Below are 16,303 nucleotides of genomic sequence, written 5' to 3' on the forward strand. Positions count from 1 at the left end.
GCTGTTGGCCTACTTTTACAAGTATAATCAAAATATCATCGATTGGAAAAAAACTGCGCGCTGAATGCGGATATCATGTATAGTCTTGTGAGGGTGGGACGTTGGTACGTGACTTAGTCCTCTAATAGGCAGTCACGCTTTGCCTTGCAAATGAAGTTTGATTGTTCCACTGGTGAGGGTAATGACCTATTAAAATGTTTTGGGCGTCTCACACATGGCGTTTCACGTCCCGAATTCAATTAACGACTCGTTTAGCTTCATGCTTCAAGCTTTACGACGCTTCGATCTCCCGAAGACCAAATGATTCTGTAGGTTCTTCAAGTGAAATTGTCCGTGCATTCTGGTGGTGACTTTGTCCTCTAATGAATGACTGCCAAAACTTTCGTGGAATATTTGAATAGGGAGGTTAAGTGCCCGTTAGTCTCTGAGGTCATTCGGGTTTAATAGTACATCCATGGTATATTCTTATGATATACTGAAGTACGATGTTAACATTTTGAAAGTTTTGTGATGAAAAAAAATCATGGTTTGACAAAGCACAGTGGCCAGTACGGGGATCGAACCCGCTACATTCGCGTTATTAGCACGACGCTCTGACAAACTGAGCTAACCGGCCAGTTGCTAGACATCGCTCCTCAACAATAGAAATAGTATATGAATACGAGGAGAATTGAACTCGAAGTGGCCTCAAAAAACTGTTGATGCACCTTTGTTTCAGAGGGGATATACCATCTCCCCATTACCAATTTAAGTTAAAGGTGAAGTAGCCTCTTAAAACTGATTATACATTCTTTCAGCGAAGACAAAGACATCACCCCTTTAAGATTTTAAGGGGGAGTTGCGACGTTAAATTGACGATGTTTCTATGTTTCAGAGGAATGCAGGAAGAAACTAGACAGCACTACTGTAACCGATAAAGATGGAGAGATCTACTGTAAAGGTTGCTATGGCAAGAACTTTGGGCCGAAAGGTTACGGCTATGGGGGTGGAGCGGGGGCACTTACCAACACGGGCAAGTAGCAGAAGGTAACTGTCTCTCAAACATAGTTGACGTGGATTGTTTTCGTGGTCAGAAAATGTCTCCTATCTAACGTATCTCGCGAGAGGCTGGGAAATAGTAGATTCCCGGGCCAGTTTATTGCGTCATCCTAGTTAGGGTGAGGGTCGAGGCCGTTCTACTGCATCTGAGAGGAAGTCATTGTGCAGATGACGAAACTGCTGCCGATGTCGCCACTGCAGAGCAACCGTAAATATTGTCATGTCATGGTGGAGACCGACGATTCGATTACGAGTTGCTCTAATAGGATTTCGAAAGTTCGTCACTTTCGTAGAACTTGTTGAGCCATGCACGACATGACGTCATAACGCTGAAGACACACCTCCGCGCTACGCTTAGTATAGTTGCCATGTTAACGTTGAGTAATGCCGAGTATTTTGCTATCTAATTTCAAGTTTGCATTTCATTTCTCAATTTCAGACGAATTCTTCAGGCACTGAAACATGACAGGGACTTTTTCTACTCAGATTTTTATACTGTATAACGTTGAACTCCAAAGCTCCACACTCTTTCGTACAATTGGCATAACGAAAACGAATCGAATATCCTTGATAGTTTTACTCATCTGGATACATCTCCTGGACTTTTCTGTAAGACGACACTTCTGGCATGTCAAATATTTTCTGTAAGAATACCATGAAATAATGAAGGAAGACATCGCGTGATGTCATGGTAGGGACAGAATAAATATTTACAAATTCAGAAAAATAAAATGTTGTTAAGTTCGTTTTGCCCAATTGGTGTCCAGTGGTTTCCAAGGCACGTTTGAGTCTATGGTTTATACATGTATCCCCGGACGCATTGGACCGGTGTGACAGCGGATATAGTCCCCCTGGAGTCATAGTCCGGTAGCATTGTATTTGACCAATTAAGCAGCATGATCTATTGTACCGCTAACCCTAACCAAAATATTTAGCAATGCGGGCTATTGTTACACGGACTATCAGCCCTAGGACTACTATCCCTTGCACACCGGCTGCCAATAAGGATGACGCAATGGACTGCCCTGCAGACTGTAGGCCTACATGTCCTGCAGGAACAGACCGTGTCGGCACCGAGTTCCAAAACTTAATACCTCGGTCAGGAGCTGTTGCATACCTCAATGTAGCAGTGCCAACCCTGTTTGGAAGATATCGCCTCAGAGGTAGAGATTGTGGGCATCTGGCATGTTTTACAGTAATGCATCGTGTCCTCGCGGGAAACCTCTCCAATAAAGACGATCAACGGACAATTCAGTGACCATCGTAAGAGTGGACCTGGGTTAATCTTTTCCGGATATAAACTACTCTACATTTGTGTTGATTAGATAGATGGAAGTTTCGATTCCATTTATTGTACTTGAAGTGTCTTTCACATTGTGAGGCTTAGTTGTCCCCAATCGGGCTAATTCACTTCCGCGTCCATTGTGTTCTACTGTCAATTATGTGTCAATTATGTCTCAATTATGGAGCCGATCATGTGATTGAGACTATTATCAATTATCTTGCTACCCATTGTTATCAAATAACGAATTCCAATATGGCGTGGTTGACAATTTTGCAACTTGTTTGTCTCTTATCGTGTTCCTATGGATGTTCCAGGAGGACAGACCACGATGTCACAACCAAACAAGACAGGACATTCGCATCCAACCTCGATCGGATACAAGTGCGTGGACGCTGGCTCATAGACTCTCACGGTAGGGCTAGGCTCTTCCACGGGTTCAACTCTGTCAAGAGAGGACCGCCATGGTTCGATTACCAGATCTTGAACGAAACGCGTTTGAAGATCTTCAAGGACTGGGGATATAACTTCGTCCGCCTTGGGACGATGTGGTCAGGGATAGAACCCAACAATGGGCAATTCAACGAGACGCATCTTGCTCTGTTGAAGCGTGCAGTGGAACTGTTGGATAAGTATGGATTCTATGCTTTATTGGACATGCACCAGGACCAATTTTCGTCTCTCTACAGCGCCTATGATGGCATCCCTCTCTGGATTACCAAGACGTTCCCTCCCGCCGCGAATCCCTTCCCCTGGCCCTTTGACAGTGTCAGCTCATTCGATCCCAAGGCGTACCTGACGCAAGCCTGCAGTGAATCGTTTCAGAATCTTTATGACAATTATGGTGGGGCCAGGGATGCATTGGTGAAATTCTGGTCCAAGGTTGCGACGAATTTTAAGAATTACACAAATGTTATTGGTTACGAATTGATAAACGAACCGTGGGCTGGGGACATCTACTCGCATCTGTCACTCCTTATCCCTGGCAACCCTGGCAAGAACAACCTCATGCCCATGTACGACAAGATCAACGCTGCAATACGAAAAGTTGACAACACAACCTTGGTGTTCTACGAGCCGGTCACGTGGGGTGTTTGGTTCAACGGGACAAGAACATTCGGGACAGGTTTCGAGACGGTGCCAGGTGGACCAGCATTTGTGAACAAGAGCGTCCTGTCGTGGCACTATTATTGCTGGATCCTCGGGACTGGGAAGGAACAGTTCAGACCATATGAGTTTATCCAACGCCTTGTGTGTGATGGAATCTTGGGGACAAGCGTCTTCAACAATGTGAACAGGGACATCCTGAAGACAGGTGGGTCGTCTTTCATGACGGAATTCGGAATATGCGAGACGAATTCGAACAACAAATCAACAGGGAACATTGAGTGTAACTACATCATGAACATGGCGGATGAGTTTCTTCAGTCTTGGGCGTACTGGGACCTGTGGATCTACTTTACCCCCGGCGGTGCGGTGAACTGGACCGCAGCAGACGCGTTTATCCGCCCGTACGCACGTGCGACTGCCGGCATCCCGACAGCCATGAAATTCGACATGAAATCGCGCATCTTCAGACTGGACTATAAAGTTGACCCAAAAATCAATGCACCCACTGAAATCTTCATTCCAAGGCACAAGTACCGCAAAGGAATCTCTGTTGAGGCTTCACACGAACTTAATTGGGCGTTTGATTCGAATGCGTCCGAACTCTTGGTCAAAATGAAGAGTAATAGTGTGGCGGCGCAGGGCGGGGCCTTGGTGCCAGTGAGCGTCGTGGTTAGGCCAAAGACATAGTCAGGATCAGTCCTTTCAAGATACTATAATAAATTTGTCAAAAAACAAATCAGGTCATGATTACTTGCAACTCGAGTTGTGACATTGTCCTCGGTTGGATGTGACTCTGTCCTCAACTTGGATAGCCTATAACAGTGAAGTTGTCCATCATATTTGAAAATGCACAGTGACATGTTGGTACAGACAGAATAAAGTTAAGCTGAAGTCGTAGGACAGCAAACTGATTGTAATATAGCTATGTCAGTAGTCAAAGTTCAAAGGGCAATTTGGTCGCGACCAGGAAGATACTGTCCCTCCTCGCCACCATCCGCCGCCATAAATATGTAGGTCACATTGACGCTGATTTCTGATGATGTATGTGTTGCGAGGTGCTTTTGGGGCGTGTTTCTTGCAGTTTATTGATCTCACGCCCAAGTTGTCCCTGTAACTTCAAACCGATGCGGCAAAATCAAGCAAGGACCCGCCGCAACGGTCAGAGGCACACCTACACTATAATGACATATACATGCACGAATGGTGATGGCCCCTTGCCAACATCGCTGTACGTTTTTGCAAGTTGTGACAGCGCATGTATGTGCATCTAAGCTTATATCCGATAAAAAGGAATACATTCATTCTTTCTCAAAGAATTCGGATAACCTTTTGTCGTCGTGCATCTAAATAAAGGGCAAACACAAAATATCATACGCCCAGAAATGGTCTATTTAGTTTTTATCGTAGGAGATGATTCCTTTCAAAATGATTTCTTTATCTGCTATGTCAGGTTGTATACAATTTGAAATTAAGTTCACAGGGAGCAAAGGTTTGCATGGAATCGTCATAATATTTATAAAAGACTATCAAGGCCTCATTTCGGGAGCGTCCGGTTTGGTGTCAACGGACTTATCCCACATAATCACCGCGTCGGCGAATTCTTCAACGCGATATCGCAGCGTTCGCACTCAGTGTCAACACTTCACATTTTCGCCATGCCACCGAAATTTAACTTCGGAGGAGCTCCAAAGTGTCCTAAATGCGATCAGTCCGTTTACCATGCAGAGCAGCTGATGTTTAACAACGTGGCTTGGCACAAGACATGTTTCCAATGCGGTAAGTTTGAGTGCGATATCGCTTTTGGGCGTGGTCAGATTAGACGCCCAGGGCAGTCCATTGCGACATCCTAACTGGATCTCCAGAGTGCTGAATAGATGCAGCTCGGACATGCGATACTCCACAAGGGAGTTGAGGTTGAATCCGTAATAATCTGGCCAAGGGGTGAAGTCATAATAATTCAAGGCGCTTGGAGCTCTGAAACCACTTTGGATTAGGCTCTTTAGAAGTCGCATCAGCATGACCGCTAGATGAGCGTCCTGAGAGTAGCCGCTTTGACACCGTATAATCATGAAGACACTTTCAGTCTTACTTTCACCATATATATTGAGAGATGTCACCTCCTCTGTAATTTTCTAACCAAGGGGACATGACCACCTAAAACGAAGGGCATCACTCCGTTTTAGAAAATTTTTCGCAATCAGAAGCACATACAGTGATGGCGCCACTCAATCTCGTTCCAGGGAATTGCAACAAGAAACTCGAGACCGGTACTGCCTGTGATCACGAGGGGATGGTTTACTGCCGACCATGTCATGGCAAGAACTTCGGGCCCAAGGGATACGGATTTGGGGGTGGAGGAGCAGGGGTGATGTCGTCAGACAAGCCGGCCGAATAGTTTATACCAGACCAGAGTGCAGGCAGGTGGCGTGGCAAACATTTTAAAAGCACCGGTCACGCCGTTCATTGATGGATTCTAAATGGACAAGATTGCCCAAGAAGGGCATGTGATATAGGCCCTATATATGTCGTCGGTTTTTCCAACCAGAGATGACTTCCAGTAGGACCATGACTTCTCCAAACAGGATCCGTGGAAAAATAAATACTGCATGACAATAATATGACGACAAAGTCACAACCAGATCACGACTGAGTGGGAAGTATAATCACTGTGAACATGGCCAGAAGCCGGCGCCAATGCCAAGGTGGCAGCACCTGCAATTTCGTGGATTAGGCCCCACGTGGTGGCCATTGAAGGCCTGAAGGTCAGGACGGCTCCTGGTCAACATTGCAGTGTTCTTTAGAGAAAATCTTTACATCTGGATGCCGTGGATGGCTCCTGCCCGAAATTACAGTATTCTTATAAAGAAAATCTCCGTTTACACCGTAAATTTGTTGATTTCACCGTGAGAGACACTCTTGGACAGTTTAGCTTTCCTCTGACAGAACAAACTGGGCAAATATTGTCCAAAAGTGATGCTTTTGATTCCATGACCAGAGAAACTTTGCGAAACTTGATGAAGAACCAATAAAGTGTGCTTTGATTTTAAATACTTCTGTGATATTTTCTAGTTAGCCGTCCACCAGTTAACTCCTTTTTGCTTAACCTCGATGATGGGGCCAACCACAACTCAATGAAGGGAATTCCTCCACAGAGTGGACTTATGGACATCTCTTAAACTAGGAAGTACAGTAGAACCTCCCTTAGCGGACACCTCTCTATTAAGGATACTAGGTTTCGTCCCAAATTGGTTGTTTCCATTCAATTTGACCTCTCTAATCAGGACACCTCTCTATTAAGGACAGGACTTGTCAGTCCCAAGGGTGTCCTATATTACTGTATGATATCTATTCAATTGCATCAGCAGGCAATAACGCAGTATCCTAGGTTGGCCTACTGCAGATAAAGCAAAAAACGCAAGACATTGAATATGGAATTTTATTTCTCCCAATACACTCTACATTCATAACACATGATTCCATTGCAAAACTAATCTCTACCATGTCTATTTATATAGATTATTTGTCTCTAACGAGTGAGGTTACATTTGGAAAGAATATCCAAGACCGGTCCTATCAATTCCATCATACAGGACAACCATTCGGGACACAACCCGTTTCCTCTATGTCTCTAATGAGGTATCCATTCTTTTTTCAATTAGTACACCTGGAATAGAAAATATAGTTTTTGGTAACCAATTCTCAATAGCATTTTTATATTAAAAGGGACTGCATTCACTAAGTGCTGATGTATTGTGATCTAGTAGAGACCCCTAGTGGTGAGTTTGTGTAACTAGATCTGACCCACCCGACTCCTGCCAATAGTCTGCTTTTAATATCAGTGCGTAACCATGAGGAGATGAAAATGCTTACCACCAATTCGATTTGGTGTGTTTTATTCCAGACGTTCGGGTTATGGTCCACCGGATCGTACCCAGAACAGTCCAGGTTGTTGAAGCTGGCAGCGACCTCATTATTCGGCTAAGACAAAACAGGAGGAAACATGTTCAAGCTACTGTAAGTGATTTGCCAAAGGTGACAAGCGATAAATGACATACAGGCTACTCAAGTGAGACTTTCGCTGGCCTCATTTTAACGTCTCATTCAGTGCCTGTTGCCATCGAACCAAGTGACTTGCCCAATGTTGCATAATCATAAACACCAGGTATACGCCAAACCACATGTGTGTTTGGTGTCGCATCAGTGATTGCTTAAGTCTAGGCCTGGCTGGTGACTACCCAATCCTGTTTGATGGGTCACATATTAACAAATATGGGCGAATTTTGTAAAGAGACTGTTCCACACTTACGAAGACAATCAAACAAATTTTCGGGTGCCTTATATCCTTGACAGGAGAGGAAGGACACATGTTGACCTGATTGAGTTCTCCTTGGCACTGGGCGCCCCCATGTTCCGGTGAGGGGTTGCTACACCGTCTGGTACGGTAACGATATGCCACTTGTGTTTCATTGGCTGCTGTCTTCTTCTGTTGGGAAGTCAGTTCCTTAGGACATTCACTCCATTCAGACCAGTCAGACCAACCGCCATTTACTAAAATAGAAACAAAACTAAGTTTGAAGCAAATCTCTACAATTAATGACAATAGGTTATCACAGGATCTGGTTCTGCCAATAAGAGCCAACAGAAAGTCACATCAACAGTTGGTGAAGGTATTGTACGTGCCGGTCACCGATCCAAAGGTTGACCGCGCTCAACGTTGCTTAACTTCCACTCTGGGGCCAAAGCGCCAACCACTGGGCCATAAAGGAATTCCCCTCATGGCCGGCGGGTTAAGCCGTGCCATATACCTGGGGGTACTATACAGTGAACATCTGAACCTTTTCGGACATTTCAATTATCTACACTTGGCAAAAGATGTTGCTGTTGGTTTTGACAGTGTAGATACTTAACTTACTAGGACAAGGGCCAGGGTTACATGTACTCTTCTCTGCAGGCTCTCCGGGGCATGCGAAGTTTGGGTCGTCAGATTTCAATGGTTGGGGATTCTTACACTCCCGCTGGCGGTGGCGTACCCCCATATCGCAAGATTTAGAACACTTGGTGTAATCGCTCCACACTGACCACTGCCCTTGGACTGACTCTGAAAAATTTCACGACAACTTTAAGGTCAGCAATGAATATATCACTCAATAGCACTCAATCTTTTGAATTTAGTTTGGATGATCGCACCGGATAGGACTGTTATCTCTCGATACTCATTGATAGCAGGCACAACTAGGATGCATGGGAGTCGAATCCCACACCTATCTCTTGCATCCTCGCCAGCATAAACATGAATCACTTACCTTTTCCAAAAGAATAAACATCTATCTCGTTCATCCCACCATGGCCTTCTTGACCGCATTGAGACGAAGGACCAGAACTCTTGTAATCTTCTGCAGATTTGTTAGTATCTAACTGTGCATAGCATGACCCATAAAACCGCAGTGCAAAGATGGCTGCACCAAGTTCTTTGGCTGCTAAGGCACATTTCTGAAGAAAACAAAGCGTGAACACTAAGATGACTCGGACTGGCAAGCCGAAGATTTGAGGGCATTGTGGTCCAGGAGTTAAGGTGTTAGGCTCGAACATCCTGGGTTCCAATAACTGACACCAACATACAGAGACTAGGACTTCTATAGTCAACACATCATTTTGAATGGGTTGTAAAACCAATCATCCTCTCTTACCAAGACAGAGTCACTGAGGACCAAGAACCTCTTTTGGCAACAAATGCAGAAACAGAGAATAGGAAGAGTAAGACTCACCCTGATCCTATTGGAACGTATCCTGTAGTCTTCCTCGAGATAACTGCTCAAGCCCTCAATGAGGGTCAACAACTCTGGGAAGCCCTCGTCCTTCCAGCATCCCACCCATGAGTACTGGATTTCTGAAACAGAAAGGCTAAGATCTACACCGTCAGTTGACTCAAGCCTCAGTAGATGAGCACTCCAAATGGAATTAGCCCCCAGGACCAACTATGCAGCAAAAGGGAGGAAATGCATAAGATAACTGTACATTTGACATGCAGCGCTTGGTCGTTAGAAAGCATGTTAGCTTGTAACATCATGTTCGCATGTGATATGTAGGTGTTGTTTCATGTATATCAATGTGCATGAAATGACATGTCAACATGCTGTTCAAAGCTAACTTGCTTTCATACAACCAGGCCCTGGCTTTACGCAGAAGGAACCAACCACACATGTCAATCCTTCAGCTTGATCCCCCCCTCCAACTGCAGCAAGTCAACGACAGGTAAGAAATTTACTTTATAGCTGGTACCCTAACAGGCATAGCCAGATATCTTGGTTTGAAGTTTAACTGAAAGTACAGTGAAGAGCCAGGTCTCTGGACCTGAGGCGTTACCAACTCAGCCAAGGTTCACCCACATCAGTTAGTTTAAAGCTGAGTTTACCTGGATCTGGGCAACTATCCCCCATGCACATCTGTGACTGTGAGAGTTCTCCAGGACAGCCGTTGCCACCATTTGCCGGTGCCGGGTTGTTACATAGCCGCGTTCTGTAATGCCGGCCTCCACCGCAGGTGACAGGACACTGAGACCATTCGCTCCAGATGCCCCAGTTACCATTGGTCGCTGGAAGAAAACACCAAAAAAAACGAAATTGTCTGAATAAAAAACTCTAAACCATAATTCCCTGTCCTGAAACTATGAACCCAGACACGTTTGCCGGCCTCAAGTTTTACTGCAGATAATCACAAAAATAAATGGCCAAGGAAACATCATTAAAGTTTCTGTGAAAGGCAGGAGTTTTGGCATCAAATTGAAAGGGAACAGTATACTGGAGAGAATGCTTTGTGTCCTTCATGAAAGAAGTCATTTCAGGGCTGTTTCTCCCTGCTGCTTTCAGTTGAAGTTGTGTGAAGGGTTCCCTACTCTCCTCAGTATTGCAAGACTCAATAAAAGATGTTTTAGGTTATAGTACAGCAGTTTTACTTGTCTTGAAATGGACATTGAATATCTTCATAAAGGTCTCAGAATGGCACTGAAAAGTCTCAAAATGCATTTGGCTTCTTCATGTACCAGGTACTGCTAATAATAGGCCAAGGGGACTTACATTGTTGACAACCATACAGGGAATTCAGCTCCAAATAGTCCATTTCTGTCGGGGCGAATCGTTGTCCTATAAGTTGGTGTTGCCACTTGCTGGGGTTGGGTGTTATTGTATCGATACTCGGATCAATCGCCATGGCATTTCGAGGATAATGCATGATACTTTCATAGTCATACTTGAAACTTGCATACCTGGACTGTGACTGGATTTCGAAATTGACTTGATATGCTGGAAAAAAGGCATTAATTAGATGGAACACCAATACTTAAATGAGCATTCTCAACATCAGATCAGATGACCGAGTCTCCAATGTTGATTTATAGAGGACAACTTGACAATAGAGGATAGAAATCCAAGTGCTGAAGAGAAAGTGCAGATGGCTCTAGTCACACATACAGAAAACCAGTGGCCACCATAACCAGACAGGCTCTCAGTTAGAACTCACGAAGGATGTGATGATCAGGCAGACACCACAGCACACTGAGACGACCTTTAGAGAATGAAATGAAGTTGTCATGGAGGCAGACAGAGGCAGAGGCACAATCAGACTGTAGGAGTTGGTGAAGGAGAGTGGACGACCGCACAGTATTACCTGGTGTACTAGTATCGGTATTCTGAAAACTTGATACATACCATGATCAATATTTTGCCAGTTGATGGTGATGTAGTCGTCCCGGTCCGGGCGGGATTGTTCGTGCCAGAATCCGAGGACATGGAACATCTCATGTATGATGCTCCCCTGGGTATGAATACAGCTGTCTCGGCTCAGGAAGACCGACTGTAGCTTTCCTTGCCGGCCAACTTCTGATGCACATCTGAAGATGGGGAGGATTATTGAAAATAACAATCAACAGTAAATGCGAAATTCACATTGTATGCTCGCCCTTCAAAACCACAGGAAGAACAGGTTACTCAGATGCAGGCTGGTTCAAGCTGCACCCCTGGGAAGATCCACACTCTTGTTTTATCCAAGGTTCTTGCTCTCAATCCTGATTTTGCATCTGTTTTCAAATAAGGGATTTGGAATTCAAAGGATCAGCACTTCATTATTTACTATGTTGACTCATCCATCATCACTATGTAGAATTCCACTTACCTAATGTACAGGGCCATTAACCACTTACCTTGGATCATGGGTGTTGAACATTACACCAATATTAGATGAATCTAGTCCCTCTTTGAACTTAATGCAGGTTCGTTGTTCTAGCACGGACATGGCAGTTCGGATCAAAGCTTTTTCGTTGGAGGCTGAAATAAAATATTTTAAAGTGAGTACCAAGAATTAGTCTTGGACGCAAAAGAACATGCATGAGGTGATGCTACTAACAGATAAGGTGAACTTCTTGATAGATATCTGCAGCGCTCTCTATGAAGGTACTCTGTACCTGGCATTAGTGCTGACAGTGGAAGGTCAACCCTTACGAAAAGATCTCTGATTCACCATGGTAAACTCTAAATTCATCATGGTGAATTCTGACAGACAGACAGCGCTCACTATAGTGAAATCAGCATTATTGACAGGGATAATAGCCCATGAAAACCAAATGATGACTTCAGCGCCCCTGTGGCAGACGTTGGTGAGAGGCAGGTATAAGTGGATGTCACCCATGGCTAGCGTGGTCTCACTGTCAACCTCCAATGGTGAGGGTCTTGTGTTTTGAAGACTGGTTGGAATAACACCTACGCTCTTTTTAACATGTTCTTCTTCTCGACCAAAGCCATGACTGTTGTGTGAGAAGATTATCATCTGTGACAGTTCAACCAATGCCGCTTTAACAGACTTACTGGTCAATTGATGGAATATGTAATTCACAACCCCACCCGGCCACAATTTCTGCGTGTTGGCACTTCTCTTTCTGCGCCTCGAAATCCGACGTGTCGTTGTCTGAAGGATGAACAGCTTCTCAAGCTCCCTTTGTGTGGGCGTGCTTTTCTTGAATCTGAACGCACCAGTCGCCGTTGAGGGGTCGCCACCTGTCTTGACGATTTCTTGCTGTTCGGGAGTGAGGATGATGTCGATTTGATGGTGATGTTTTATCGCACCTAGATGGAAAAGATCACCCAATCAAAGAAAAAATGAGCAGCTTTTGATTACACTCCGGATGCAGTGGACTGGCCTCGTTCCTCACTGACGATCAGGGTGACGAAATGGACTGCTACTTGTGATGGACTCCCCTGCTCTTTCAAAACATGAAATGACTTTGTGCGGCCAATACTTCCCCGCAACAAACCAACACTCTCAAGAGTGAATATGAAGAAGAAGATGTACCTGTTTTGATGTTTTCCTCAGCAACAACTTCAAATGCTCCTGTGGGCTTTGTAGGAGGAGCTTCAAGGAATTCCGTTTGGTTCTTCACTGTAAGAGAGAGTTTGTATAACCAAAAGCTGGACATTTCCTTTTTAAGTCCTGACAACCTCCAAGTCAGGTCTCGTTCAGCCACTGAAACTCTTGTTAGGTAAAGTAAATATGAAAATAAATGGATAAAACCAGACACAGTAGATAACTCAGTGGGAAACACCAGCCGGCACCTACTTGGTGTGGCCTTACTTACTGGTTATGTCATAAAAGCAGATGAAGGGGTTCTTAGCCGCGCAGTCCACAGCAGTAAGGTTCCAAGTGTCAGAGTTGATGCCAAAACACCCCTCGTACACAGGTCCGGGCTTCTCTTTAAGAACGTTGTAGGTATTCTGAAAGAGATTAGTGCCAATTATGGACAAGTACCAGAAAGATAAAGTGGGATAAAGTGAAGATATCAGCTCCATTTTTATATTCTAAACATAGGGGGAGTAGTGGAAATGCTCTCCAGTGTGTACTTCCATCTGAGCAGGCAAATAACATTCAAAAGTTATCGCCATCTATAGTATTTGGAACAAACTAATGTTTCAAAAGTGTGTATGGCATGTTTAGGGAGGCTGAAATGAATTGAAATTAGAGCTATGCACGACATGCTATGCACGTCATCCGCATGTGATGGGACATACAATATCATGTACTATGCATGTCACCACGGTGCCGGAGAGAAAACAATGCAGATTCCACTGTGTCTGGAGTGTACATACCCAATAACTAAACTTGTCCACCGGCTTGTTGCTGACCCATTTCTTGAGACCGAGACTCGTCGCATAACTCATGCCAACCCAGAAGAAGGTCTCCTTCGAACTGAAATATTGAAATATCGACCCATCACACCAAAATGGGTTGTACGTCGCATCTAGGACACATACAGTTATCCACATGATCATATAGCTCATCGTATAGACGTCAACTTGATACCACTCATATTATTGTAATTTTGGTGGTGCCGGAGATATTACAAGATATTTTGTTGTTGATCTGTGGTTGTGAAGAATACAGCAGCAGTAACGTCAGCCTCTAGTCACCAGTTCAGACCTTGGTATCTATTTACTCCTTCTGTAAGGTTGGGGCTCAGCATCACATACAGGGAAGTTTTGAAGGGCATGATGACTCGTCATCACTTCAAATTAATGAATTCACAGGACAAATGAAAAGGACTCGTCACCAAGTGCTTACTCTGCTTTGCGTTTAATCAGCTTCTTGACTGCTCTATACACCGGCCTCTTGTTGATAATCGCCAAAACCGAGTCCTTTTCCTTGCACATCGTCTTTGCCTCTCCCCAGCAGGCGGCGCCATGCTCAATCATGTAACAATAACGACCACGCCTCACACCCTGACAACGACGCACCTTGACCGCATCTGAAATAAACAAAATTACGGTTCCAAAGCAAGAAAATGAAATGCTTAAACCAGGAATTGTAACAATACAAGCTTTTCTCCTCTTGTGCTACAATACAAGCTTTTCTCCTCTTGTGCTACAATATGAGCTTTTCTCCTCTTGTGCTACAATACGAGCTTTTCTCCTCTTGTGCTACAATACAAGCTTTTCTCCTCTCTTGTGCTACAATACAAGCTTTTCTCCTCTTGTGCTACAATACAAGCTTTTCTCCTCTTGTGCTACAATACAAGCTTTTCTCCTCTTGTGCTACAATACAAGCTTTTCTCCTCTTGTGCTACAATACAAGCTTTTCTCCTCTTGTGCTACAATACAAGCTTTTCTCCTCTTGTGCTACAATACAAGCTTTTCTCCTCTTGTGCTACAATATGAGCTATACTCCTCTTGTGTTACACTACTCACCTCTTGTGACAGGCTTCTTACAATGTGTCGTTGTTGTGACTGTTGTTGTTGAGGTCGTTGTTGTATGAACGTGATCTGCTGAGTTACACTGACAAGGTGTCTCTGACGGACTCTCCGTCTCTGCCTCGGACTCGGAAGTTGATGACCCATTCAGCAGATCTTTCACCCCATCACCACATTTCCCTGTCGTGCCATTTCCCTCATTTTGAACCGAGCCACAAGGTGACTTTTTGGGTTTTTCCGTCACCTCCTGCGACTCCGTTGTCGACATCAGATTTGAATTGTTGCTGGTATCTTTTGGCCCACTGCACTTTTCTAGGAAAGGGTCACACTCTTTCGCAGCACTGCTGATTGCTTCATGTGATGTTGTTGCCTCAGTTGTCGGTGCAGACTCCACAGAAATGAGAACAGAAACAATCACAAAGACCACAGAGGTACTAAGTATGTACCTCCATCCAAACATGACTAATTCAGTAATTGTAAGTCCAGCAACAAACAGTTCAAAACAGGAACAAGCTCCATGGAAGAGTTACAAGAAAGGATGAAACACTTTCAAACCAAGACCATAGTTCCAGGAATAAAAATGATATCAGGTCGACACACTGCTGCTGTGGAGTGTGGCGAGTCCAAAACTACATACAGCCATCTGTACAATACGAAATCACTCCTTCCATACCATTTTGCACAACAGGCCACTTCAGCACGTCACTTTGTCAGAAAGTCGATGGACCCATTTTTCACGCAGATGTCGAAGGAAACGGGGCACAAAATGAAATCCATGTCGAGTCACTTTAACATGAGAGGTGCAAAGCAGATGTTTGTCAAGGCTACTTTGACAAACTGATGAAACATCAATTCGTTCTAATTTTGTTCAGGTTCAGTTTGGACGGCGCTGCTCAGAAAATATTGATGATGGGAGTTATATGGGTCAAGGAAAATCTATGTTACCTTTCAATAACTTCGACTGATTTGCCTCGTATAGCAGATTGGGCACACACAAGTTAGTGACTGGATGCCTGCTGGTCCACGGAGGAATCAATGTGGTCGTTAATCACCATCTGCTCAGGCTCATAACAACGCAATTAAACTCCTTAACCTCTTGAGATAATCAATTGTAATTTAATGGACTAACACACTGCATGTCCACCTATCTATGATTTCAGGCAGATCCCAAATAAGTTCTATTTGTCAGCCAGCATGAAGCCCAATCCACTTCAATCAATGTTGGGGAGGGGTTCTAGGCTTTTCACGAGCGGGGTTGGGCGAGACCAGCACTGGTACTATATTGGAAGGCAATGACCACTCCTCCAAGGTCTTGCCACTGCACTGATGAAGTGGTGCAGATGGCCAGAAGCTAGGTTAACCACAGACCAAGACCGTGTTCAGACCTGGTCGACTCAGGTTGTCCTGGGAGCAAAGTGGCTGCAGAGTACCCGATCAAACCTCTTCTCTCGAACAATCAGCATTTAGCCGAGATTTTGTCGAAATTGCAGACATGGCCACGTGTCATTCCTTAACCACCCATTTGTTGGAACCAGGGACACTACTGTGGAGGTCTTCCGCTTTCTCCAGAAGTCTTGAGACGGCAGCACTGTCCCCACCAAGAAGATCATTGAAGGACATCTCAGCCACCAAGAATCCTGTGTTG

The 16,303-nt window shown here is 44.5% G+C and overlaps 1 protein-coding gene and 1 non-coding gene across 2 annotated transcripts; both read right to left on the reverse strand.

Moving 5' to 3' along the window:
• Positions 1-542: 542 nt before the first annotated feature.
• Positions 543-616, reverse strand: Trnai-aau (transfer RNA isoleucine (anticodon AAU)). The gene has a single exon. It is a non-coding gene; the product is annotated as a tRNA-Ile (tRNA).
• A 6,236-nt stretch (positions 617-6,852) lies between these two features.
• Positions 6,853-15,728, reverse strand: LOC135499636 (uncharacterized). Its single transcript, XM_064790516.1, has 16 exons — positions 14,656-15,728; positions 14,033-14,216; positions 13,561-13,660; positions 13,053-13,188; positions 12,770-12,856; positions 12,286-12,543; positions 11,625-11,748; positions 11,134-11,315; positions 10,504-10,728; positions 9,843-10,022; positions 9,196-9,317; positions 8,734-8,920; positions 8,343-8,528; positions 7,737-7,978; positions 7,301-7,408; positions 6,853-7,094 (listed from the first exon to the last, which is right to left on the reverse strand). Exons 1-16 carry the CDS (start codon positions 15,116-15,118, stop codon positions 7,086-7,088), a joined length of 2,793 nt encoding a protein of 930 aa, XP_064646586.1. The 5' UTR covers positions 15,119-15,728; the 3' UTR covers positions 6,853-7,085.
• Positions 15,729-16,303: the final 575 nt, after the last annotated feature.

Source organism: Lineus longissimus, chromosome 15 (genome assembly GCF_910592395.1).
Source record: "Lineus longissimus chromosome 15, tnLinLong1.2, whole genome shotgun sequence".
In the NCBI taxonomy this organism is placed as follows: domain Eukaryota; kingdom Metazoa; phylum Nemertea; class Pilidiophora; order Heteronemertea; family Lineidae; genus Lineus; species Lineus longissimus.